The 27,905-nt window shown below is 40.4% G+C and overlaps 1 protein-coding gene across 10 annotated transcripts in view; it reads left to right on the forward strand.

The window, feature by feature from the left end:
- Positions 1-27,905, forward strand: part of ARHGEF10 (Rho guanine nucleotide exchange factor 10) — a 116,412-nt gene that overhangs the window by 29,578 nt on the left and 58,929 nt on the right. For 4 of the 10 annotated variants that reach the window (XM_075086928.1, XM_075086920.1, XM_075086919.1 and 1 more), the window contains 14 exons: positions 1,605-1,775; positions 3,021-3,317; positions 4,546-4,609; positions 5,758-5,837; positions 7,269-7,325; positions 9,942-10,105; positions 13,177-13,293; positions 14,512-14,626; positions 16,513-16,625; positions 21,512-21,589; positions 21,821-22,000; positions 23,594-23,710; positions 25,734-25,826; positions 27,295-27,465. In XM_075086928.1, the coding sequence (XP_074943029.1) occupies positions 1,718-1,775; positions 3,021-3,317; positions 4,546-4,609; positions 5,758-5,837; positions 7,269-7,325; positions 9,942-10,105; positions 13,177-13,293; positions 14,512-14,626; positions 16,513-16,625; positions 21,512-21,589; positions 21,821-22,000; positions 23,594-23,710; positions 25,734-25,826; positions 27,295-27,465 (1,704 nt within the window). In that variant the 5' untranslated portion in view covers positions 1,605-1,717. The remainder of the gene's footprint in view (positions 1-1,604; positions 1,776-3,020; positions 3,318-4,545; positions 4,610-5,757; positions 5,838-7,268; positions 7,326-9,941; positions 10,106-13,176; positions 13,294-14,511; positions 14,627-16,512; positions 16,626-21,511; positions 21,590-21,820; positions 22,001-23,593; positions 23,711-25,733; positions 25,827-27,294; positions 27,466-27,905) is intronic. The other 6 variants (XM_075086921.1, XM_075086924.1, XM_075086925.1 and 3 more) reach the window with 4 other exon arrangements.

Consider the following 27,905-nt stretch of genomic DNA (forward strand, 5'->3'; position numbering starts at 1 on the left):
TCCTTACTATTTTTGCAATTAGTTCACTTTTTCTCCTACAGAGAGGCTACATGAAAGATCTTATTTGTGGCTGTGATAAAATATGCTGGCTCAGCCGGCCTGAAGAAAGAGAAGCCTTGACAGGAATGCTGATTACCATGACAATCTAAGCAGTCTAGAGCTGTAGTTTGTGTGGGTTTTATCATAAAGATACAAAACGTGGCCTGGATGGTAGAAAAGCTGATAGTATCGTCATGACTCAGGAGATTGAGTCGTCCTTGTAAGACATTGTTTTTGATATTGTGTTACTTGAAGAGGGGGCAGGTGGAACCGTATCAACTTCTTGTATATTTTTATAATATATTTGTGGATTTACATATTTATTTTAGTATTTTCATACCATAGTTATGAGGGGTTTTTTATAACATTTTTGATACGTTGCTGAACACCTGTGTAAAAGTTACATATCAATCATGGGTTTGAGGCAGATTGCGGGAGGAAGGCTAGCTGGGCCAAAAAATTTCCACAGATGACATTTCTGCCTCAAGGGGACCTCTGATGAGAGTTTCTCCTCCAGAAGGTGGGAGAGCAGCTAGGGCAGGTCAAGGGAGGGAGGGATGAAGCCCTTTTGTGTCAGGGAGCTGCAGTGAAGGCTTCTGGAAGCAGGGAGGAGGCTGGTGGGTTTGGGTATCCCTCCCTGCAGCTGCTCTGGCTATTCTTCCTCTGTGCAGTATCTCTGACAGAAGCTTTAGGTGCTGTGGGCAGGCTTCTTGCGATGTGAATGCACAGCAAAACCAGCGGTGGATAAGGCAGTGAGGGTTTTAAATCTTTGTGGGTTCTTAAGTCTTCTGCAGGTAAAAAAAATAGCACAGAGGGAGACTGCCTGGCACTTTTTCCTGCTCCCCCTCCCTAGTCCTGTGTACAGCACCAAATCTGTGCTGCAGGGTCCTCACAAGCAAAGACAAAAATACCCACCATGCTCCCACTTCCTAGCTGTAGCTGTATTGGGGTGTGATTATTTCAGCCATTACTTCTTCAAAGATAAGAACTGAGAAGTCAACCTCCCACCTCCACCAAAGTGCACCTTGTGCGTGGTAATAGGGCTAATAGCATGTTGCGTAAGGTCATTGGTTTAAAACTATTCGAGACTGGAGTAGGAAAACCAATCTGCTGGTCTCATGATGTGTGTGAAGGAAGTTACCATCACTGGCATTTTGGCACTTTTAAGAAAGAATAGACTTAGGAGTTGGAGTTAGAAAGAAAAAATGACTTGAAGTTATAAAGTCCCAAAATCCCTGTACAAATAAATTAATCAGTGAACTTTTCTTGTTTAAAGAATCAGCTGCTTAAGTGTTTTCCTAAAAATGTTTTGGTTTGTTTTGAAAAAAGCAAGGGTATTTGCAGTATCAGTTCTTAATTGCTTTCCAAGTAAATTCATTGTTTACATTAAAGAATTTGTTGAAAACTGCATGAGGTTATCAACATGTCAAGGAGCTTTTGTTCTCTTCCAGAACCTAAAAATCTGAGGGTTCATTGTATAAGCTTCATTTGTAATGTGGAATATTTACTGGTCCCATGAAATCATTATTAAGAGCAAACAACCAAAAGTGTATCTTTCTGCACAGTTCTAGAGCGTGAACCAGAAGCCACAGGTACGAATGATGAAGAAAGGGACGAGGGAGAACAGTTTGACTTTGACAGTGGAGATGAGATACCAGAAGCAGACAGGCAAGCCCTTATGCCACCTCCTCCTGATCCTGGAAATAGCATAGAGCGCCAAGAGGCTAATGCCGTAGGTAAGTCAGCCTGTCAGGCTGTGCCTCTGCTAGGCTAAATAGTCAAGACTGATTATAGGTTGCCTTTTCATGACAATGCAATAAAAATACTTGTGAAAAGATGTTTCCATGGAAATACCATAAAAGTGTCTCTGAATATTCCTGCTAGTTACGCTCGTGGTAGATTTGATGAGCCAAGTGACCATCACATGTAATTCCTGTGAGGTTTCCCATGCAAGTGTGACTTCTAAACCAATGCATTGGACTCAGTCACAGTGCCATGCTACAGGAAAACTTTATGCCCTTGCAGTTTTAATGGCAAGCTTGCTGGTTGCTGATCTTAAGATGACATGTATAAAAATAAATGGGGTCTGAATATATGAGTTTTGTTCATCAACAGAAGTCTTATTTTATTAAACATTAAAACATTTGTTACAACACATACAGATGTTCCCAGTGCTGAGGTGTGGTCTGGAAATAGCTGTATTCTGCTCAAATGGAAAACAGCTTATTGTGCTGACTTTGATCCAATTTCTTTTTGTAAGCAGAGTCTTTGTGCTCATGGCAATTAAAGATAGATAACCGTTCAGGTGACTGCGGTTTGACAACCTGGAACTTAAAACTCCATTTTTCCCTGAAAATCTGTTGCTCGCTCACCCTTTTGTGAGGCTGTACTTACAGCTCAGAAAGTTTTGATTGCGTGGGACACAGTTCTGCTGTACCTCAGCTTGTCTCAAGAAATACCAGGAACTTTGTGTAATAGAAAATATTTTCAAAGAGGAAAACTTGGAAAGTTATTTTCTTTCCCCTTTTCTTAACAGAGCATTTTCAGGACTGTGCTTTCAGGAGGGTCCCTCCAGTGATCTTTTTCTGTCCTCATGGCTATTTCTAAAATGTTTCTTGTATTTGTGTTTATAAGAGCCAAAATCACCTAGAATCCAGATTTTAACCTTCAGTGTTTAAGGCTGTTTTCAGCCACGTGCTTATGATAAGCAAAAGAGGACCCTGGCTACTTATCAGAAATCCTCCTATTCAGGATTTAGAATCCAGTTACTGTTTTTCCATAGGCATCCTTGTAAGCCAGCTTGTTTGCTGCTGTTGCGTTCCTCATCTAAAATGGGGAGGATAGCACTACTGTGTGGGAATTTTGAGTCATAGACTGTAAGCAACTTGTATAGTAAGGATCATATCAGTGTTTAGGACATTTGCAAAGACCAATATTAAGCAGCTTGGACAGGTATGAAAAATAAAACTTTAATTTTTCAGCTAATGGGGCTGATAATTTAGAAGACAGTGGGAAGCTAAGAACATCAGCGCCTCCTGCGGAAGGCACTCCAGCCAAAGTAAATCCCTACTCAGTCATAAATATTTCACCAATTCAAGACAAGGATCTATCCTCATCACCAGAACCAAGTCCTCAAGACGAATGTGCAAGTCCAAACTTGTCCAGTGGATATTCTGTTCCTGTCCCCTGTGGCTATGCTGTGCCATCTAATTTACCTTTGATACTGCCAGCATACTCCAGTCCTGTCATAATACGCAGCGTTTCTGTAGATGAAGAAGGTACTGTACTTATGCGCCTTACTTTATTTGAAGTGGAATCCTTGTTTAACTTCAGGTACCTGTGCTGTTTTGTAAATGCTTGTGTAGCACTTAGCCTGGATGTCTGTGGGCGATCTTGTGTCAAAACAGGAAAAGAAAGAGTTCTCAGTATGAATTAAAATTTCTTGTCAGATTTAGAAGAAAAACATCAGTTTATTTTAAAATGCTTGTGGTACTAGGATTTGAGACACCTAAGTAAAGATGCATAAGAAAAAACAAATGTACAGAGTCAGTTCTTTCTCAACGTTTCTTTAAGTTGGTGATGCCTGATCTTTGTTTTGCTGGCACTGGATTACAACATATAGTATAAGTGAGGATTCCTGTCTTATCTTGCCATTAAGAATGATTAATGCTAATTGCCTTTTAATGTTATGAAATAATTTCCAGAGCCATAGTTCAGTGTTCAAGCCAAAAGGTTTCTTCTCATACCTTATCATGCTTTATCTATGTCCTGGCAGAGTTCTTGTCCCTTTTACCTTCTTTAATGAACTTCTGTTTCTTTTCCAATCCTTGTGGGTTTAGAGTTGCTATGGGATGTTTTCCTTGATAGTTTCACAAGTTCTGTTTGTCCTATAGAACAATTTTAAGACAGAAGAGGAAACTTGAAAGTGAAATAACTTTGGATTATTGCAGAAACAGGAACAGTCCTCCATTTGCTAACTAGAATTGGCAAAGCTGACAGATTAACGTTAAGAGAGCAGGGGAGCAGAAAGCTCCCTATATCCTGCCTTTTCTTTCATTTTTGTATTTTCAATATGCTGTTCTCTATCTAGGTAGCAATTCTACTGTAATTCCAAGTACTATGATACTTTTTTGGTTTTGCAGCCTTTGCTGTCTATCACCATTGGGAATATTGGCAAGTAAAAGCAAATGTATTTGTGTGGTTGTTATTACCTGTAGAGGAATATGTATTTGAGAGATTACAATTAAATTCATCTGACATTGTAATTTCCTGTTAACAGCTCTTATACCAAAAGCTGTGTCTCTGAATTCTTTCACTTACAAAAATAGTGTGAAGAAACTTCTAAAATTTTTATAAATGTTTAAGAATAAAAATTTTTTTGAGAAGTAGATTATTCATTAGCAATGAACTAGTAAAATCAGTTTGTTATGCTAAAACATACCATTTGAACCACACTGACATTTTATTCCAAACATTTTTCTGATTATATTTTTTTCTACTTGGCAGGTACACAGTCAGTAACTGAAGAATGTCATTGTAATTCTCTGAACTCAGAGGAGCCTCAAAATAGGTGATTGCCAGTTCAGCATGTTTTAATGTTCTGTAAAACCTTAATTCCTAAGAAGGCTTACATTTGATAAATCAAATATTTTATTTTTCTTTTGTGACACTTCCATGTTTGTTTATTTTCATTTTCTTAACTCAGTAACTCTGGCTGTATACCAAAATCAGTGCTAGTTTCATATGTATAACTGTGCATGCCATTTCTGATGAAACTAGGTTTAATTTTTATAGAATCATAGCAAAGTCAGCTGCAACAGATTGCTGGAGATCTTGCAGTCTGCTTTCAGCAGGAGCACTGCCAACACGCCATTAGATCAGGCATGGCCTTGGTAGCCGAGCCTTGAAAACCTCCAAGGATAGAGGTGCTGCAGCTTCCCTGCTGTACTACCCTTTGGTGAATTTTTTTCCCTAATGTCCAAACCAAATCTTCCAACTGCAGTTTGTTGACCATTCTCCCTTGCGTGTCATCTGACACCTGAAAAAAAACCAGCTCCCAAAATCCCAAAACAAACCCAAACAAAAAAAACCCCCAACTCCATCACTTCTGTAGCTCTCTTTCAGGGAGTTGTACCTGCTGTTGGCTCACCCCATAGCATCCTTTTTACCAGACTAAATAAGCTTCATGTCTTTCACCTCATTCCTTGTAAGCCATGTGGTTTAGTCCCCCATTTCATGTCTCTCTAGAGGTAACTTCAGTTTCTCCACAGTTCTCTAGAAGGGGGGTGTTGGGAAGCCAAAACTGGATGTGCTGCTGGTAGGTTCAGCCTCACCAGCATCAACTAGAGGAGGATAATAGCCTTGCCAAGCCCGACGGCTCATGATGTAGTCCAGAACATCTTTAGTCTTATTTACAGGGAAAGAGCAGCTCTCTTCACTGCTTTCTAAGAGTTTTCTGTGCTCTGGTAGAATTCAAAAGCAGTGTATTTCTTGAGATTGAAAGGAAGTGTTTTCAGTTTCTTGACTAAAACTGTCACATTATTAAATAGATTATTAATCTCCTAATTACATACTGAAGAGGCAGTTTTGATTAATCAGCAGCCTCAGAGTGGGAACTGGAAGGCAGCAAGATATTTATCGTCTTGTTTTCACAGTTGTTTAAAAACAGTGTGGTGTAGCTTTTAATGCTTTATTTTGTGGCCTTTTTTTTCTTCCAAGTGAAGATAACCAGGCCAAGAGAGAGGATGATGCTCTGGCCAAGTGGGTTGCAGATCCTGCAAATACAGCATGGATGGAAAGTAAGTATCGGTGAGCACCGAAGTACAACTATAGAAGAAGGTCAGTTTTAAGTTGTGATCAATAGTATGTGTGTATCTATATGCACACGTATATTTTACAGATATCTCCATGTTCACTTTTATTATATTTTTTCAGATATGTTCCAGAACAGCATTACCACAGTTAAAACATTCAGCAGTGTAACAAAATTGTGTATTTGAGAATAAAGTTAACATTCAGTTTTCTGTGGAGTGCTTTTTGGAGCCTATGGAATCATCTGTCACTGTCTTAAGGAGATCATTTGGCTCCATCAGTACGTGTACAGTGGAAATTTGCTCAAGTTCAGTCTCTGCTCTGTGACTGTATATGAAATTGTTCTCCTCATGCAGCAATTGCCAAAGAAGTTATTGGAGAAGGTGGAAGACAGGAAATTGCTGCTTTTTCTTAGTGTGTGCTCTTGGCTGGCAGCTGCATTTTAAACCATAACAGAAGCACTGGGGTTTGAGGACAGGTTATCCTGCCTGTTCTCACCTGTTTCCACTGGGCTGGAGGTTCATCTTACATGTCACTTGAAGTGACTGAAGAATTTTCATCCTCGTCCTGCCTCTTAATGTACTACAATGATCATAACATGATTTAGTTTTGATTATTTTAAAAAATTGTCTATTACAGCCTCTCTACAGCCATTTACGAAGGCAATGAGCAGCCTTCCTCAAGCACAGAACATACCATAGTGCTGTAAAAAGGAGGGACACATGTTGGCTGTTGAAGTGGATTTCTGTTTTCAGGCTACCAAAGTTCATCAAAAACAATGCAGATAAAACTCTGAAATTTCACAAATACCTTATACTGGTTTTGTGCATTATTGCATTATTTGAATGATGATTAGATGAACCGGCAAAATGCAGTTGGAGAATGGGTCATATCTCCATTTTAGTCATATGTGCCAATATAACCAACATTCTTTAGAGTATTTCAGCTGGAAGGAGGTTGGAAGTTGTACCTACAATGATCATCTAGTCCACTGCCTGACCACTTCAGGGCTGACCAAGAGCTGAAGATTGTTATTAAGGGTATTGTCCAAATGCCTCTTAAACACTGTTGGTCACATTCACATTTTAGGGGGTTTCTCTTCTCCCTAGTAACAAGCGATAGGACGAGAGGAAATGGCCTCAAGCTCCACCTGGGGAAGTTTAGGTTGGACATTAGGAAAAACTTATTCACCGAAAGGGTTGTCAGGCATTGGAACAGGCTGCCCAGGGAGGTGGTTGAGTCTCCATCCCTGGAGGTATTTAAAAGAAGGGTAGATGTGGTGCTTGAGGATATGGTTTAGTGGTGGACTTGGCAGTGATAGGTTAGCGGTTGGACTCGATGATCTTAAGGGTCTTTTCCAACCTTAACGATTCTATGATTCTGTGATTCTCACTTGTGTTTTTCTGTTTTGCTTTTAGACCCAGATGAAGTAATTTATGATGATGTGCCAAGAGAAAATTCAGACTCTGAACCAGGTTTGAGGTCTTTGTTATACAGACCACATTGAAAGCAATGTAATATGGAATTATGTGCATGTATACTGAATAGATACGTTCATTAAGTACCAAAACATATGTAAATGGAATTAACACTGTGTCAATAATCAGTAGGTCTTACAAAGTTCATAATTAAACTGACTCTTGGAAGACTTCATCTTAGCAGGTCTCCTACACTGCTCTTCTCAGAAGCAGAATTCTGCTATATTCTATAGATCCTGTCCCAAATGCTTGAGTATTCTGTATGTTAGAGAATTACAGTGTTGGGCGTATTAGCTGTAGTGACCTAAACAAGGCAAGAAAGGTAGGAAAAAGGGTGTTTTACGTAGTTGAATAATGTATGATAATGCATCATTGTCATGATTATAGAGGGAACTGCTCTATTCTTGAAAGTCTCCCTTCAACATAAAAGTACCTGATAGATGGAGGAGGAGATTCAGAACAGCTATTTACCGTCTGGATTGTGACTGTACAGAAATGTTTAATTTCAGCTTTGGAGTGGTCCAGCTCCTGATGATGTGCTGGAGCAAAGCTTTTACCCTTACTGGGAATGGTGGAGCTAGGGCTCAAGAAGCTTGTTTCAATGACTTCTCGCTCAGATTTTTTTTTCAGTTTTTGGTTATAGTGAAGGCTGTGCTTAAAGCTTGGTTGCTAGTAACTGATTTTGTGTTTGAGTAGATCAGCTTATTAGGCATCTACTTGTCATGGCTCTCAGTGTAGGTGTTTGATACTGAAGTTGTAGTTTGATAGATACTGTAGTTTGAACTTCAGTTGTGCTGAAGAAAAACACTTAAGCTTTCTTGTGTGAAAACCACATTTATCTTTAAAGCTTTAACATTTTCATTTCTTGTCCTTAGTGCTGTTCAGGCAAGGTGTTTTACAAATTATTACTGAAATCTGTTTCTTTTATTATTTGAAAGTATTATGCTACATTCATGACTTGAATGCTTTTATTACTGGAAGTTCCCTACATGCACTGTGCTGCTCTGGGCAGGGATGTGTTTGCGCTGTGGCTGCTCAGTCAGGAAACATGTACACGAAGGCCAGGGGGCTTCACTGGGTGGGATGTGGCACATGGAGCAAAGCTATGCTGAGCATCTCGATCCGAATTTTCAGCTTAACCCAGATGAAGTTAATTAAAATTTTGGCTTTCTGTTTCTCCCCAAAGACATTGAAAGTTTCTGAGAAAATAGGTAGCGAGGGAAATTTCTTCTTCGTACCTTCATGATCTTGATGTTTATTAATTGTATATTTTGTCAGGGAGACACAACTGTTCTGAAAAAGTTGCAGTTAGAGCTCTGTCTACATTAACACAGGGACAAGATACGTCCACCAAATCACTGGATATAGCCTGCCCCAAATTTGACTTATCTAAGTCTTGACTTATTTTTACTTACTTCCTTGTGCTAGATTTCCACTAAAATGTCTTCTTCCATAAGTGTATTTTAAGGACAATTTTGATATGCACGGAGGTTTTTTTAAAAAATTGTTAAAATCTGATTATTTGAAATTAGAAGAGATTCTTTGGTGTTAATTTTCAAGGATTTAATTAATGGTAGTATTAAAATTTTATTATTCGTCAAAAAGTAGTTTTTAAATCACAGAATCCAGGGTTTAGACAGGTATGTAAAATATGTCAGCTTTTCTTTTGAGTATATTTTTTTTTTTCTCAATTTCAATAAAATTTCAGTCTTAAAATGAAAACACAACTTTTGTTTACTGAATTTAATACGAGACAGTTTTAAATGAAGCGTTATAACCTCTGACAGTAGGGATCCCTGGCAGAAGTGTCCACACTTCTGTACTTGTAATGACAAATGATGCTGCATGTACAGTGCACGCCTGTTTCCTGATAAGTAATTGGCACTAAAAATTTCCATTTTGTTCTGAGTCAGTTTGTCATACTTGATGTCTCTGCCAATGTAAAGACCTGTGTCTTTAATAGGTGATACTTCAGTCAGCCTTTGCAATATAGCTTTCTAGATCTTGAAAAGGTTAATACTTCAAGCTCTTAGACTAGACTATGGGCAAGGTAACCTGCAGATATGGGAGACTCCTAGTGACTGGTGGAATTGCAAGAATGACTAGTCATAAAATATGATAGTGTAACGTGTTTCATGCTACTTTAGTCTGATCTGTTCTACTTGAAGTAGTGACATTTTCATTTGATTCTTGCAATTTTTTAGCATTTATCATTTGAGCTGATGATGAAGATGTTCCTAGGGGCAAGTGGCAAGCTTGCAAATGGAAGGATGCTCCATGTCAGTGCAGATGGGTGTTCACAGCTACAGTTCGAACTTCATCTAAATTTCATCTAAAATATGTTGTGGGATTTGGACAGAACAGAGTAGTTTGAGTAGGGCATATTTTTAAAAGGATCGTGGTGTGCACCCATTACACTGTCCTCTTTTCGTACTCTGTTCCAACAAAGACAACCCACTTTGGCTGTTTGAATGTTGGGTTTAATTCACTTTTTAAAGTGTGCGTACAGAAGTCTGTATAGTTCTTTATAGTACATCCTGAACAAGTTTTTTGGTGTTCAAACAAACAGAAATTTCAGTATAGCTTTTTTTTATTTTGGTTTAATTCTTACAGAGGAAATGATTTATGATGATGTTGAAAACGGTGATGATGGTGGAAACAGCTCGCTGGAATACGGGTGGAGTTCAAGTGAGTTTGAAAGCTATGAAGAACAGAGTGATTCTGAGTGTAAAAATGGAATTCCCAGCTCCTTTTTGCGAGGCAACCACAAGAGACATGTATGTATCCTGCAGTGCTGCTCAGTCATTGAGATTATCCTGATTTCCAACACTTAACCTTTCTCACCTGTATTTCCCTTCTCAGTCCAGTTTCAAATGCCAGCGGCATCTTCTTAAAGGAGACGTGAATCAGTGTGGGAGTGACAGGAAAAAGAAAAGATGAAAATATTAAACAGAAGCTCCTTAAAAAAAGAGAAAAAACTCGAATTGGAGAAAAGTGAAATTAAAAATGGGATTATTTTTGCCTGTGGGCAGTTCCTCACCTTTTCTTCTTTTGCAGCTGATGAAGTAGTGTAAATGGTAAATGAGCGTGGAAAATAATGTGAAGAACAAATGGGGGTAAGCCTGACAAGACATGAAGTTTTGGGATTCTTCAGGTGCTCAAAAGTCACAAAACTTTGCCAGTGCTCCCTGCTTTTCTGTCTTACATCTGTATCATGTTGGTTGTTTGAAGGTGACTGAGCTTAACAAAACCCCCCAAAATAATAGGTTTTTGTGATCAACGAGAAGCCAGTACTGTTTACTAAGGAGAAAATAGAGGCAGTGCGATTAAAATGATGCATCTGTGACACACCTCTGGTCTAGTATCTTCAGCTATATCTGTGCCCACAGGAGGCAGGAAGACGCTGATGGGTGCATGCCCTTGCTGCATCTTTCTGATTGCCCATCAGGATGAGCCTCGGACTCCTGTGCTATCGCTGCTTCAGCTGCTTTCCTTCTGCCCTCCTATGAGAGGGAAGTCTTACCTGGGACCTGGGAGCCTCCCGCTGCTGGTTCCCTGCTCTGAGCACTTGGAGGATAGGGATGTGGGGCAGAGTGGGGACAGGCAGGGCTGGGCTCCGTGCCCTGAGTCACTGCAAATCCTCAGGGCCCCCCGGTGTATGGCGGCTAGGGATAGACACCCAAGAGCTACTTCGCAGCTGCATACTGTTAGCTGCTGCAGCACCCTGTGGCTGGAGGCTGTGGGGGTAGCAGCCAGGGTGTTCTTCCATGGGACTCTTGTCTTCATTTTGCAGGTTTCTTATCTTGATGGGAATAAAAGCTTCACTGTCTGCGTTTCCTTCCAGTACACGTTATCTGCTTTCCCCCCACCTCCATATTTGCTGCCTGCCCTTCAGAAATCAGGGAGGAGCAATTAACTGCAAGACTTGAGCCCACCGAAATCATCAGAGCTCATCTTCTGGTTTTGTTTTGGGTTTGTCCTGACTAAAACATGTTTAAGCTATTGCAGCTGTTTGTTTCTGGGGAGTTTTTTAACTAGACTGAAGACAAATGGGTTTGATTTTTTGTTGTTGTTGTTAAAAACACAACTTTGGATGTTTTTATAACTTTTCAAGTAGGTGTGTAATCTTACCATCACTGCTGGTTTGTTTTTTTTAATTGTTTCCTGTTATCTGTAGCTTCAGCTTTGGCCATAGTTATAGGAAGCTATTTACACATGTGCACAAAGCAAGGTTTAAAGCCATTTTTTAAATTGCTTATAAGTATACTTTGATCTGTCACAGGAAACTATTGGCAGTGGGTTGAGAGTGATGATGCCATGATCAGGCACAGAGTATCTGAGCAAGAGACCAAGGAGTGGTGGGAGGACAGAGGCGTGCTCCAGGGTACTGCCCTGCACCTGGCTTTTCCAGGCCTGTGACAAAAGGTTTTGAGGGTTGCCTTGTGAGAATGGGGATGAGGAGCATAGGCACCCATTAGTTGGTGGCTGGAGAAGTCAGGGGGGCTGCTGCATCTGGATGGGTTACTGGGACGCAGAGAAGTCACGAAACTAGAGAAGAGGTTTGGCAGAGGGTGAGGAAAGACACAAATTTCAGGATTGCTGAGAAACCACTCCACTTTATACCTATTCTCTGTATCCTTTCCTTGCACTCTCACTTCTCCTCAGGTCTTGTGATGGGTGTTACAGTATTTTCCCAGCACATCTCCTTCTGTAGTCTTTCAGACCCTGTGAGAGATCTGCCTTGCTTATTGTTCTTTCTGTCTGCTGAAAAGTATGGGAAGGTTGGAGGTGGGATTTTTAGTTGTAAGTGCTGGTATGACTTCCCTCAAAGTAACTTTTTATTTTTAATTACTTTTGATTTTTTAAAATTTATTTATTTTGAGACAGGAAGGTTTTTCTGCTATTAAGTATTTGTAGTCTGTGAACCAGATGCTGTTCTTAATAATACTGCTGTAATGCCAGAATCATCATGCTGGAGGTCATTGCATCCTCACCCAGCCTAGTGGAGCTAAATGCTGGACCTTCCTCCTATTTTCAACTCAGTAGGCCTTCTCTTTCCTGGTTCTTTCATCTGTTGCCAAATAATTCTGTTGACATCGAGCTGCAGGTTTTTCCACTAGACTTGTATTATAGTTACATTTTAACCTCTTCTATCTGGCTTTCTCACAGTGTTTAACAAATGATGATTAGTATTCCAGAGCATTTCTGTGGGATAGTTTCCTTACCTTGCAAATGGATGTATTCATGTATGAGATGGTTAACACCCATGGTCATACAGTGAAGATATGATAGAACTGAGGGAAAGCATGTGCTTCCCAATTCCCATGCACTGGGGAATTACAAGACTATGCATCCTCCCCTGTTAGTGTCGTTTTGTCCAACTGTTGATCTGTACCTTCCTGGGTGCCAGCAACCTCTGCAGGTTCTTCAGCCTTTGAGAATTCTTCTGATTCACTGTTTTGAAGGATAGTCAGAAATATACTCACAAGGGTTTGTGCTCCACCCAGTGATGCTTGTGGGTAAAGTTGATGCGTTGTTTCCATATGGTTTGTAAGAGATGCACACAACATAACTAATATGTGGCTAGCTTAGACTAAGTGCCTTTGTCCCTCTCTTTACATAGTTGCCAGCATAGCGCAAGGGCACCTGGCCGAGTTTCTGAAAGGTATGGTGATGCACAGGAGTGACGGTCTATTCGTGGGGTTGTAGTGTCCCTAAATGATAATTTTCCCTCAGTTGTCTGTGTATCAGTAGGCAGACTGGGCAACATGCATGATATACGTGAGTACTTTAGCATGAAGTTTACTGCAGGCTTTTTGAAAAGATTGTGTCTTTTTATACACTGTAGCTTTCTCATGACCTAACGCGTTTAAAGGAGCATTATGAAAGAAAGATGAAAGATTTGATGGCAAACACTGTGGGAGCAGTAGAGATTCAGCAACTAAAGCAAAAACATGAGCTGAAGGTAGCGTAGTTGATTTTTGTAACTAGCTATGTTTGAATGATTGCTTTTTCCAAAATAGACAATGTTATATTTTTCTTCTAATAATAACTTGAAAAAGCAGGCAATAATTTGTATTAAATGAGTTCTAAATGTGCTGGGTTATTATGCAGTTTGTCTTAAAAGTACTTTGTCAAGGACCTTTTCTCATGCTTAGTGGTATCAGTTTCAGAAGATGAGATAGGGCATTGTCCTTCCTTGCTGACTGGTGCCCTTATCCCAGAGTGTGAGCCAGGCGTACAGCCCCGGCGCCTGTCTGAGACCTGGGTGAGCTCTGCAGGGCCAGCCTGACCCTGACTCTGCAGCCACATGGGATCAAATTGCGGGAGTCAGAATCTCAGAGCCTTCCATTCTGAATGGAGCCAGTATGAAGAGGCTGGGTTTTTCCTGGAAGCTTTGGCTCAAACCGAGAAATTGCCAGATTGCAGCAAGACAGCTTTGTTTGTGTTCTGATGTTGCTGATGGTGTCAGCACAGCTCCGACAGTAGTCGGAATTTTTTCCATGGTGGCATTTTGGGAAAGCAAAAGTACAAAGCAGGTATTTTTAGTAAACATTTCCTAGCAAAACAACACTTTTTTTTTTTAAATGAAATTTCTTTTTGGTGTGGTAGTGTATTATCAAATTATAAAATTCTTAATTATATCAACTGATTTGTTCAATTAATGAAAATATTAGTTGTAACATTTTCTGCAAAACAGTGTTTGTTTAAGAATATAGTTAATATAGAACTGAGTCTAGGGGATTATCTTTAGGTCAGAAATACTTTGACAGAGTTAGTGGGACATTGGAAGATGGGCAAGAACCCTGCCTGTTATAGACCTGTTCATACTATTTATTTGTTACATAATGCAAAGCTGATCATTTGAGACTGAGTTCAGATGCTCGATACAGAAGGGTTCGTAAGCATTCCTGCTATTTTAGGCTTGCATACAATATTGACATGAAGTAAGTCCCTTTCTCCAAGTTTGATTTTATTAAGAAAAAGTATAGGTGCTTAGATCTGAGCTTTGATGGATCTGTGTACTTACTATATATTCCTTTGACTTTGGGCTATATTTATAACCTAACCTACTTGACAGTGTTGTTTTTAAAGATATTTTGATCAGAAGTATTCTGCATGGTATGCACAAGCATGTTCCTATTATTTATTGAACACGTAGACTGTATTTTTTATCTTACAGATGCAAAAGCTTATGCGAGCTGCTAGAGAAGGTACCAAAGATGGGCTCGAAAAGACAAAAGCAGCTGTGAAAAAGGGTCGCTCCTTCATTAGAACAAAATCCTTCATTTCTCAAGGTATGTGCCTATTATAATGTGTTAGTCTCTAGTAATTTCTGAGAAAAGTGAATGGCCTAGCAGGTTTTTGTACTGGGAGCTGTGTACTGGATGCATGAAATCAGCTTTATAGCAATGAAGTATGGTATACTTCATTATGTCAGTTCAGATGACAGTATGGTCAATGCATCTTGAGTAGTTTTAGGTTTGGGGCAAGAACCTGAGTGACCTGAGAAACCTGAGCACCACAGAGAAGGGTCTGCTTAAAAACAGCAACAACAAAAATTCCCACCGAACAGTGTCATAGATGCTATCTAGGTATTGGTATACGAAAGTATGGAAATTATGTTCATGTACTACGTTTGTCCAGTTCCTTCCATCAAGTAACTCCTGAATGCCAGGAAAGTCTGCTGACAAGACATGGTTTTTAGCGGAGTTGTGTTGACTATTCGAAAGTTTCTCATGGCCAAGGGCTGACAAAAGCTTTCCTTGCTTAAGAGAGGAAGCAGGGGAAGAGACTGTTCCTGTTTATCACAGGTGATTTTTGATGAAAGCTGAGTTTGGACTGAGAAACCAGAAAGTGGTCTAAAATCAAAAAGCTAAAAGTATTTGTGTTCTTTTTCTAGTTAAGAACAAATGTCAGCTCTCTGCCATAAGCCTCAGCAGCAGCAGTCCGCAGTTAATTTTTGCAAGAGGCAGGGGGTAGTAACTGAATACAAACTGACTTCTTCAGAATAAGTCTGAGAGGTAGTATATGTTTCTGCTCAGGTTTCTCCCCAGCTAATTGAATGGTTGTAACTTCAGAGCTTGTAAAACAACAATCTTGGGAAGCTAAACCCACAAGACTGGAGCAAGACATTTTTAGTGAGCGAGGTAACGTGAAGCTGCATCCTATCTGTAAGGACCAGGACATATCTTACATCCCTGCCATGGCCTCTAACTGCTTCTGAAGCTACCTAATTCACAGACAGAAAACAGAAAGAGAATTGTACAAACTTGAGAGATCAAAAATGTATCCTCAGCTTCTTGCAGTTGCACAGGAGAAAATTATCTCCTTCAGCGGGACAGTGTTACAGTGGACTTGGCATTCCTCCTTACATTTCTAGAGGTTAGGTAGCAAACACAGGATATCTGTGGATGGTTTAATCCCTTAGCCACTTACCAAATCAGCAGGCGACAAATTTGTCACATAAACTCATTAATTCTTCCCAGCCAACAGATCTGCTTCCCTTACTTTCCTTTTTTTTTCCCCAAGACACATACTGCTTCTTACACTGTTCTTTCTTTATCTCTCCTTTGCTCATGTCTGCTTGTTTGGCTGGCTGTGTACTGCCACCTATCACTGCACTTTGGTGGTGCTTTTTGCATAAAATTAGTAGGTAGAAAGCAATGCAGAATCCCTTACTCTCATTTCTGATTAAATTCAACATTTTGGTGCATTTGGCTACTTATTTTAGTTCAGTTATGGAAGGGTGTATGGAATTTTTTAAGCTAGATCATATTATGGGTGTGTTTAATTTCTTCCCAAAGGTCATTTATTTAAAACTGCTGGCCCTGGAGCCACAGTGTTTTAACCCTGATTATCACGTCCTGTACTCTGGACAGCCTTGTTCTCCTGGCTCTGAAGAGGGAGTAAAGGACAAGAAAAAGATGCATAGGTTGTCTCCTTCTGTGTGGATTGTAGGATTTTGAGATACCTTTGAAAGATATTCTGTATTAGAGCACCTGTCAGTGGTGGTATTTATGTGATTTCACAGGTGATACAGAAATGCTTAGAAATTTCTTTTGTTTGGTAAGTGAAAATAAGATTGTGCTTGGATGATAGGATCTTTGCTTTCTTTGTTTTTCTTCTTCTTTCAATCTACGTGTTGTAAAAGTTGACATTTTGGTTATTCAATTATTTGTAGATCATAGAGCATCATGCCTGGAAGAAGAGGAGCTAAATTTATTTATTGATGTGGACTGCATGCATACAGAAGCAATTATGACTCCTATGCCTGAAGGATTATCACAACAGCAGGTAGTAGGCTTTTGGAAATATGGCCTTCTGCCTCTTTTTCCTCCCCTTCTGCTCTACATCAATGGCTTCCAGGTTCCTTGCTCTTCAAAGATATTGGCATTAACATAAATGAAGTGGACATTGAATTCAGAACTGAATAAGTAGTTTTTTTGAAAATTGGTATGCATCTGTATAGTTGCGTCAGTCTTGAATTCAGCCAGAGATGCAAAATGTTTTGTGTTATAAAGTCATCTGTAATAATTCTATTGTTTCACTACCTGAACACAAACTAAATGTGATTGTTTTGAGTGAAAAAGAAAAGAGTTTAAACATTTTCATTGAGTCAGAAGATATTGCTCCAGGTGCTCCAGGATTTCTGTTTTAAAATAGAATGCTCTTTGAATCTTAAGGTTTCTCCTGATTTTAGAAAAACCTTGTCCCCAGGAAAGTCAAGTCTACAGAAGAGTATATTTTTCTGTTCTCTACCTCAAACTCTCTAGTCACTGTGGAAACCACTTCAAAAAACACTGAAATTGTCATCAGTTAGAAATTTTGGCTGGAAATAAATCCTGTGAGAGTTTTTAGCTTCTTGTGGTGTCAAGTCATGTGTTGGTCAGTAGCTTCAGAAAATGAGCAAAAAACCAAATTAAGGGGCAGCTGAGGAGAGTGGTATAAATTGTTCTTTTTATTTACTTGGTGAGGGTTTTTTTTTCTAATGTGTTTAGCACAGTGAAGTGCTAATCTTGTAACAATGCAACTACCAAACTGTTACGTTACAGTAAGATTTCATAATAATGTAAGATCTCAGCATCAATCTGAATGCTGTCTATACCTTCTTTCCAAATGTTTGGGAGTTTCACTGGGGTTTTTTTTGTGGGTAATTAAAAATAAATGTACCGTCTTTTGGAAGAATAGAGTGCTCTTAGTTTGGAACAAACTAGTAGCATCGACCCAGGAGGAGCCGCCCAAGTGGGCAGGAATGAAGTTAGGAAAGCCAGAGCTCAGCTGGAGCTAGTGAGGTGTGAAGGGCAACAATGAAGGGCTTCTTATATGTACATTGGCAGCAAAAGGAAGGCTAAGAAGAATACGGGTCTGCTGCTTGATGGGACAGGGACCTAGTGACAAAGGGCGCTGAAAAGACCAAGGTGCTCAGTGCCACCTTTGCCTCAGCTTTTACTGGTGAGATTTGTCCTCAGGCCTCTGAAGCCCCTGAGCCTAGAGGCAGGTCCTGCTGGAGTGAAGCATTACCTGCGGTTAGGGTGTACTGAGGCCAGCTGGACATATGCAGGTGGCCATAGGACCAGAAGGGATGGATTTAGGGGTGCTGAGGGTAAGGCCTTTCTCTGTTGTCTAAGATCATAGTGATCAGAAGACTGGAAAAAAAGTCACACTCGTGCTCTTTAAGAAGAGCAAGAAAGAACCAGGCTGGCCTCACCTCAGTCCCTGCAAAGGTGATGGAACAAATGCTCCTGGGAGCTTTTTCTGGGTTTGGAAGGACAGGAGGGTGATTGGGAACAGTCAGCACAGATGGATCAGAGTCCATTTGTGCCTGACCAGGCTGAGTCCCTTTGGGATGGCTGGCTTCTGGACAGCGGAGAGCAGAGGATGCCGCTTACCTCTGCAAAACAAGCAAGGACACCATGCTCAGAAAGTTGTAGTCTACTGGTCTGGTCTGTGGTGTTTAATGCCTTTATTAGCAATCCAAATACCAGCAGCAGTGCACATTTGGAGACGATGCCAAATTGGAGGGGTGCAGCGGCCATGTGCGTGAGGGTGGGGCTGCTGGGCAGTGTGGCTTTGGGCTGAGGTTGACAGAAAAACTCAAGCAGCTCACCAGAAGCCAACACAAGTCCTGGCTCCATGGCATAGGCTGGGGTCCGGCAAACTGCTCGGCAGCCCCTGGTCTCCCAGATGGAGAGGGTGAAGGCCAGAAGCCCTTGCCAACCTGGACTACTTTGCCACAAATGACATGGACTTTATGAACGTACTTGTTTTAAACAGCAGGTGGCATGATAGCTTTTGTTTAAAAACTGGTGCCTGTTTAAATACTGTGTCCTGCCTTGGGTCTCAGTCATGATATCTTCTGCTTCATTTTAATACTGGGACCTGAATTCTTAGAGTGAATTGTTTATGTCTGTATGCTACTGTTACTAGCAAAGATGTGAATATAAATATAAGACATGCAAGCCACTTGTAAGTTGTGCTTCTCTATTGCAATAAGCTGTAGACACTATTAAGTATCTATTTTGTGTTTTATAGAGCCTGAAAAAAACCCCCAACATTTTCTACAGATGTTTATTCTTTTCAGAAGAATGAACTGTGACTAAAAGTAGAGTTAGTATCTTTTACCAGAGCAGCTGATACATTACACCAAATAAGACACTGCTAAATCCATTCTAAACACAAATTAGACACAACTAATTTTACCATATATATCTTTAAGGAAGGCCTCAGATAGTTTTGAAGTCTTCCTTTGAAATGCCAGTGCTGGAGAGAATATCCTTGCATAACCTGCACTTAATGCAAAATACAGGTGTGGAGAATTAAAGGCAGCCATGCTAGAGGAGGCAGGAGGCCGTGATGATCAGGAGCAGAGAGAAGCAAGTCTGATATTTTAGTTTCATGGTCATTTAGGCTGGCTTAAAATAGCAAAAGAAGTGGTTTTGCCATCCCTTGTAGTTGTGGGGAGTGGTTTGATCCTGCCCTTGTGCTGTCTTCTCTGTCAGAGCCCTGCTTTTGAAAGCCCTGTGATGAGCTGGATTAGGAAATAGATTTGAGTGAAAACAAATCCTTAAAACCAGCAAGAAATCTAATCAGTAAGTTTAAATTTTAAACCAAAGAGATTCTGCAGTCCTTCCTGTCATGTCACCTGCACATGAGTACAATGTGCGTTTCAGCTGAATTGCAGAAGCAGGAGGTGGAGAAGGAGGTGTGATAAATAGGCTGTAGTTTGTAAACATAAAATACAGTAATATTTCCTGAAGGTCTTATAACTCTATCAATTTGTATGAATATAGATAGCATGGGGTTTTCGCTTATGCGTGGTAATGCCTGGCAAAATGATGGAGAAGATTATTCTGGGAGTTATTGAAAAACACCTGAAAGACAATGCAGTCCTTGGTCCCACCCAGCACGGGTTCACGAGGGGAAACTCCTGCCTAACAAACTTAATTTAACCCTCTATTACAAGGATAACCACCTAGTTGACCAAGGAAAGCCAGCTAATGTGATCATCTTGGATTTCAGTAAGTCTTTGGATTTCAATAAGTGTTTCGATACTGTCTCTCACTGTATCCTGCTGGACAAAATGTCCAGCACACAGCTGAATAAACACATAATGCAATGGAGGAGCCATTGGCTGACATGTCAGGCTCAAAGGGTTATAGTAAATGGGGTTACATCAGGCTGGCAGCCAGTCACTAGTGGGGTTCTGCAGGGATCCATCTTAGTGCCAGTACTCTTTAATCTCTTCATAAATTACTTGCGTGCAGGACTAGAGGGAATACTAATTAAGTTGGCTGACGACATAAAATTGGGAGGAGCTGTTGGCACTCTCGAGGGCAGAGAGGCCCTGCTGAGAGATCTGGACAGACTGGAGAGCTGGGCAATCACCAACCATATGAGGTTTAACAAGGGCAAGTGCTGGATTTTGCACCTCGGGCACGGCAACCCTGGCTGTACACACAGGCATGGGACTGAGAGGCTGGAGAGCAGCTCTGCAGAAGGAGACCTGGGGGTTCTGGCTGATGGCAAGTAGAACATGAGCCAACAGTGTGCCCTGGCAGCCAAGAGGGCCAACCGTGTCCTGGGGTGCATCAAGTCCTGCATTGCAGCTGGTCGAGGGAGGTGATTGTCCCGCTCTGTTCTGCGCTGGTGTGGCCTCACCTCGAGTGCTGTGTGCAGTTTTGGGCACCGCAGTACATTAAGGATATAAAGCTACTAGAGAGTGCCCAGAGGAGGGCCACGAAGTTCGTGAACGGTTTAGAGGAGAAACCATATGAGGAGCAGCTAAAGTCACTTGGTTTGTTCAGCCTAGAGAAGAGGAGACTGAGGGGAGACTTCATCGTGGTCTACAGCTTCCTCACAAGGGGAGGAGGAGGGGCAGGCGCTGATGTCTTCTCTCTGGTGACCAATGACAGGACCTGAGGGAATGGCAGGAAGATGTGCCAGGGGAGGTTTAGGCTGGTTATTAGGAAAAGGTTCTTCCCCCAGAGGGTGGTAGAGCACTGGAACAGGCTCCCCAGGGAGGCAGTCACAGCACCAAGCCTGGCGCTATTCAAGAAGCACTTGGACAACGCCCTCAGAGACTTGGTGTGAATTTGGGGTTGTCGTGTGCAGGGACAGGAGTTGGACTCAATGATCCTTGTGGGTCCCTTCCAACTCAGGACATTCCATGCCCAAAAAGAAAGCTGACTTACTCAGGTACTTTCTCAGTGGTACAGTTTATGTGGCCTTACCTTAAAAAGGCAATTAATCTTTTTGTTTGTTTGTCCTTCAGGCTACTCCTAATAAATTTATAAAACATATTAAAAAAGAAAATTAATCTTGAAGACTGATTATGAAAACTGGTTACCTGTTTTGTTACAGCAATTCACTGAAATAGCCATCATCATCTATACGTATTATTTGTATTAATGCCTGAAATAAAAGACCAGTTTCAAAAGAAAAGCTTGGAATTGCAACATTCAGTAAAGATTATAGATATCCAATAACTGTTGTGTTCTTTATAATAAATACTTTTCCAATAATAGTAAATTTAATTCTGTTTGAAGAGGTACAGTATTATTTTATTGCAGTTCCAGTATTTAAATCGCTTTGTGTTTCTTGTATTTTATTATCAGCATTTCTAACTATGAAAAAACGTGTTACCTGATTAGAGCTTCAGACAAAACTTTGTTTCTTAACAGGTTGTGAGAAGGTATATTTTGGGCTCTGTAGTTGACAGTGAGAAGAATTACGTGGATGCTCTCAAAAGAATTCTGGAGGTACCTTAATATCTTTGCATTTTATAATTGGGAAATTTGAAAAATAGTCATGTCCTTAAAGAATGTGTAGTATGACTCACATAGATTTTGCTGCAGATGCTTCATGCCAAATGTTCAGAGATTTCGCGTGTGTATATATACTGTTACATAAGTTGTTTTTTCTGCTTGTAGAAGACTCGTTTGTTTGTTTAAATCTATTTATGTTTGGTTTGGTTTTTTTTTCCCCCACAGCAATATGAGAAGCCCCTTTCAGATATGGAACCAAAATTATTGAGTGAAAGAAAACTCAAAATGGTCTTTTATCGAATTAAGGAAATTCTTCAGTGCCATTCAATGTTTCAGATCGCGCTGGCGAGTCGTGTGTCTGAGTGGGACTCTGTTGAAATGATTGGTGATGTCTTTGTTGCTTCAGTAAGCAAATGCATCTGAACAGATAATCTGTTTTTATTTTAGGCTGGTTATTTCATCTCCATATCTCTCTGTCTAACTTGGCTACTTTATAAAGATGGGGACAAACTTTTTAGCATGGCCTGTTGTGACAGGACATGGGGTAATGGTTTTAAACTGAAAGGGAGTAGATTTAGACTAGATACAAGGAAGGAATTTTTTATGAGGGTGGTGAAACACTGGGACAGGTTGCCCAGAGAGATGGTGGATGCCCTATCCGTGGAAACATTCATGGTCAGGTTGGATGAGGCTCTGAGGAACCTAATCTAGTTGAAGATGTGCCTGTTCACTGCAGGGGGGTTAGACTAGACTTTTAAACATCCATCCAACCCAAACTATTCTATGATTCTGTGTTTCTGATTCCCATGTTCTTCAATGCCTGTGACAACTGTCAGAGTATGTATGTACCATCCTGGTAAGGAAACTGACACCAACGCGTCTTCAGCTTGGTTGGCAGATGTGAAAGGATTGTGGGCAAAATTTTCAGGCTTTGATCAAGCTTTCAGAGCCTTAAGTAAACAGTTTCTTTTCTCAGGAGATAGAGATTCACAAACCCATCAAAATTAAGTGAGATTGAGGTTCAGCATCTCTTAAAATGTATGTATTCATACACAGTATGTTGGTTGGGAGCAGGAAGAAAACACAGTAGGTGATGTCCTGAATTCTTGGATTTGAACTGAGCCTGGGTAGAGGTAAAGAGTATTTGTAAAACACTATCCCACCCTTAAAGAAGTCCATCCAATAAAGGACTGAACTAGCCACTGCTTTAAATTAGAGAAACCAAGGAGTGGCCTTGGTTGATAGAAAGACATTGTTGTGTGGACAGAAAAGGCTGCCTACCTGCTGGTTTGAGTACCTTATTTTGTTGCCACCCAGCTGCTGGAAATTACTGCCATTTCATGCCTGCTGTAAGAGAGCTGGGATCTGTGTCTGAGTGCTTTGACCCCATTTCAGTCAAAATGAAAGGTTACTGAAGATTTGCTGTTTAAAGCAAACCTGTCTTGTTCGGACTGAAGCAAGATAGGTAGCATTAATGAGACCAGCTCTGCAGAAGAAAGGGATAGAATTACTAGGGAGGCAACGGGCAGCAATCTTAGCCTTCACATGGCTGATTGCAGGCCACACAATCTGCTTTCCTGATAAACCCTTACCAGTGGAAGATGGGGCACGAAGGCCCTGGGACTTTGCTGGTTCACCAAATCTGTAAGATAGGCAGCAGTGGGATGATCAGGGGATCCCAGCAGCTGCTCTGAATCTCAGCAGATGCCCTTCGATTGCCCATAGTCCCAGGCTCTACCCTAGTGTTGTAGCCAAGATGAAGCTATTTCTGTAAATTTACATTTTGTAATTCAAAGCTGTTACATCTTTAGGTTTCCAACCTGTCTTCTACAGAAAGGTTGTATTAGGCATCACCAGTATTTCTGTAGATCCAGCACTAGGCCAAGCAAAGCCCTTAGCTCTGAGCAAGGAGAGTCCTTACCGATCAGGGGTTTAGATAGTTACGCTTTCAGGGATCTTTTGTATTTATAGTTAAGGTTTACCCTTTTATGTTTTCAGTTTTCTAAGTCTATGGTGTTGGATGCGTACAGTGAATATGTAAACAACTTCAGTACAGCAGTAGGGATTCTCAAGAAAACATGTGCCACCAAACCTGCCTTTTTAGACTTCTTAAAGGTGAGTTTGTTCAATCTTAAAACATCTGGGCATATGTTATAAATAAGATGGTATAAATTATAATTTATGAGGAAATTTGATTGCTGATACTGTATATTGTGTGACTGCTTTAAAGACTTTGGTTTTATGGGTTTGTCACAAGGAAGTTCCCAGAGAATTCACTTCCACTACTGTATTTTCAGAATAATAACATGATGTTAGATCTAGGATGTATTTTGAAGTGAAGAGTGGTTTTGTTGTTGTTCAGATCAGTTTTTATTGGTGTTTGCGTGACTGTACTCGACAAAACATTGGGACTCTTTCATAGCAGGTGGACTTCAAACAGTAGTTCACCATCTGAGGCATCCTCTTACTTGGTATTTATTTTACTTCTAACGTCTTTATTGTATTGTGTAGAGTAGTGTAACTTGATTTCCATTCCACAACAATTTCCTAGTATTTTGAAAATCATGTTTCCAGTTTTGGTTTGAAATTGAAAATTTTGGGGCAGAATGCATACTACCCTGATGAATACGATGCTTCCGATGATGTGCACTGAGAGCCTGGTACATGCAGTAGAAGTGCTGTGAATCCCTATGGGTGATAGCTTACAGAGGGTATACAAAATTCATTGCAAAGCTTTTAGGCTGTCTGTGACACTGCTGAGATCCTGGAAGCTCTGCTTGTCCCATTTCCTGAGAGTCCTGGATTGAGTTGTGCCTCTCAGCTGTCACCCTGTCAGGTCTGTTGCAGTGGTCAGCCAAACACTGAAATTTAGTGCCCTAGGCAAACTAAGTAGTGAAGCTTTTAGATTGCCTAGAGCAGGGTGGCTAGGGGGGCTCATTCCTAATCTGTCTTCAGATCTTAACATTAACTAACGGCTTTTTGGAGTGTGGCCAGCACTACACAGGATTATATTCTAAAAGCCTTAGGCACCATGAAGACCAAACTCTGTAGTGAGCATATATAGTCACTTCATACCTCTCACACTATTAAAAGCCTGTTATTCCAATAGGGGCATAATGTACCCTGGCACTGCTCAGAGCTTGGGGCTCACAGCTGAACTCTGAGGACAGAAGACATTTCTGTACCTTCTTTTTTTTGATGTTGTCCACCAGCAATGAAGACCAGAATCTTCACTGCTGCTGTTCGGGCAAACAAAGTGTTTGTGCAGATAAGTATGGAAACCAATTGTTGTGAAGCTGATAGTTGTAGAAATAAATAGCAATTTAAGCACAACACCAGTTTAATATTGTTTGAGTTTGCTTTGTTTTCAATACTGAGTATTTCCTCTCCTTGTTTTGGGTTATCTGTGATTTTGGCCAAAATATTTTTCAAATGCGGAAATGTCTTACAAAAACAGGGCTTTTCTGCACATGCAAATGAAATTTGTCTGGTTTTATCTGCCAGTCCCAATAATCAAAATAATAGATTCTTACATTTTTATTTCCCAAAAATAAATCAGTGTACTTTGCCTTAGTTTTTTTAACACAGAAACTGAAAATCTCTTTTTTTGCTTGCATAGCACTGAGATTATGATGTTTTCCTTAGACTTCCTCTGAAAAACATATAGGTAGTTAGAAATTTGTGGTCTCTTAGCCCCAGGAAACAGCAGCAATAGTACATTATGGTCTATGAATCAACAGATCACTTACGTTTTTCAAATTTAAGACTTCGATCCAGTGCATTCCTTTTGTTGTGCTTGAAGTTAAGCAGATGTTACGGTGGACTGCTTATGTAAAAAGTGTGAATGTGCTGTATCGATATATACGTAGGTAGCTGCATTGCTGATGCAGCTTTATCCCAGCTGTATTTAAGGAGGAGGTTTCAGTTCAGTGACATGCCATCATTTTAGTAATTATTTTTTTTTAAAGACTTAATATTTTTAAATGAAATCTTCATACTAAATTGAATCTTTACAGCACCACTGTTACAATTAGCATGAATGGATGTAGAAGAATTTTCAGGAAATGTTTTCCTTTCATTCTGCAACTTATGGAAATACGCTCACAGTAGTAAACAGTGTGGCTTTCTTGCATTGCAGCAGTGCCAGGAGTCAAGCCCTGATCGAATTACACTGTATGGTTTAATGATGAAACCGATCCAGCGCTTCCCACAGTTCATTCTGCTATTGCAGGTAAATAAGATTTACCAAAGGGATGCTCTTGTTGCCTTCTTAAGTGGTTTGCTTGTGCAATTGTGGTAGCTGTTTTCTGCTGGAGGAGCACACTGCAGTGGAAGTGACCACTGGATCATGGAGAAATCACAGAGAAAAAATTTCAGTGCATCATAATAATGCTGATCTCATAGTCTGATTGCAGGGACAGGCCGTAAATACACTGCAGGAAAATCTTAGTAAACCAGATTTACTTTAGACTACTTGCTAGGTTAGATATAACTTTTAAGTCTCTTTGCAGTAAAGCTGTAGTTCAAATGTGCTACTTGTTCATATCAGTTCATTAGGTAATAACACTTCAAAACGTCGCTAGGAACTTTGTGGCATTACCTTCCATTCAAGAAAAATGCAAGAGGATGTAATTCATGCCTCGGACAGTTCAGAATATATGTGGGATGTGGAACAAAAGCGCACTCTCTCCCTGACCGCTTGGCTCACAGGACCTGCTGGAGTGTGGACCAGCTTCCTTCTGATCTACGTCTTGTTTTCCTTCCCATGGAAGCTGAGGATTTGACAGGGAGTCCTTGGGTCTCTTCCTAATAGGGAGTTGAAGGAAGACTGGCACAATACCCCAGCGCAGACCTGCTCCAGACCAACTTATGCTGTTTGTAACTCCTTCCAGACCACGGCAGGTCTATCCCAGTGAGTTAGCTGTGTTTTGCGGGTGCCACAGAGGAGGAGGACACACTTTGGGATGCAGATCCAGGAATTATTGAGGGAGAAGGAGCAGAGGTAGTCGTGATGGGAATGTGCTGGTGGCTAGCTGTGGTGAGAGTTTTTGAGTTAGCAAAAGAAATGGAGTTTATTGCGGCAGGAAGCCATAGTGAATACATAGGGATTTTTAAGCACTGTGGGAAAGAAATTTCCTTCAAATTTTTCCACTGCATGCCTACAAAAGGGAAAGATTTTTAGAGGCTCTTGCAATCTCCATGAAGTAATGTCTCTTACTTTGGGATGACCGTGCTGTCAGCGTTTTAGTGAGGAATAACAACAGTGATAAAGATAATACAATATCATTATGATAGTAAATATCAGGAAAGTTTTAATTTTAAATCATTGCTTACAAACACCTACATATTATACTATACTACTGATTTTCAAATAATGCTTAACATTGTGTGCATTTTTAAGTTTACCTTTATATTTGCATTTTTTACACTGATTTTCAAGTTCCTTTGCTGTACTTTCTTCCTGTAAATAAGCAGCATGTGACCCCATTCAGTATCTTTCTTTAAGAACTATTAAGGTATTCGGGAAAATAAGTGATTCGCTGTCTGAGTATTCATTAGGTGTTCATTGATCTTGTTCTTTAGTAGTACTTGGCTAAAGAATGTAGCAATAACATTACATCCTGCAATCTTTTGAACTTGACTTTGAAGTAAAATCTGATTTTCTTAAATTTTTTGTTTGTTTTATTGCTTTGCCTCAGGATATGTTGAAGAACACTAATAAAGGACATCCCGATAGATTACCTCTACAGATGGCTCTTACGGAACTTGAAACGCTGGCAGAGAAGTTAAATGAAAGGAAAAGGGATGCAGATCAGCGCTGTGAAATAAAACAAATAGCAAAAGCAATGAACGAACGTTATCTGAACAAGGTTAGGAAGTAAGAACATGTGATAGAAGAGTTAGTATACTATTTGTTGAGCAGTCTTTAGAACAGACACCGAAGAGATGCCTGAGGTTTTTCTGTGGGTTCATTCTAGTGGTAGGTGTGAGATGTGAGCGACCTACAGGACTCAGTAGGCTCACTGGTTAAACCACTCTGTGCTGGAGCGGGTGACATGCTGAAATAGCAGCAGCAGCAGTGTTAGTGTTCTTTGGCAGAGTATAGATAAAGCTGCTTCCTTGTCCTGTAGTAAAGTCTTATGCACATCTTCTGATAAAGTCAAAATTGAATTTTGGATTTATCCTGGAACTGAGGAATTACTCCTGTATAAAGGAACGAACTAGTTCCATACACTGCAGTGCGTCTGCTGTGGAGCAGTTCAAGGTATGGTATTGAATGTGTCCAACGTCTTCCTTGTTTTAAGGAACA

The sequence above is a fragment of the Phalacrocorax aristotelis genome, chromosome 3 (genome assembly GCF_949628215.1).
Source record: "Phalacrocorax aristotelis chromosome 3, bGulAri2.1, whole genome shotgun sequence".
NCBI lineage: Eukaryota > Metazoa > Chordata > Aves > Suliformes > Phalacrocoracidae > Phalacrocorax > Phalacrocorax aristotelis.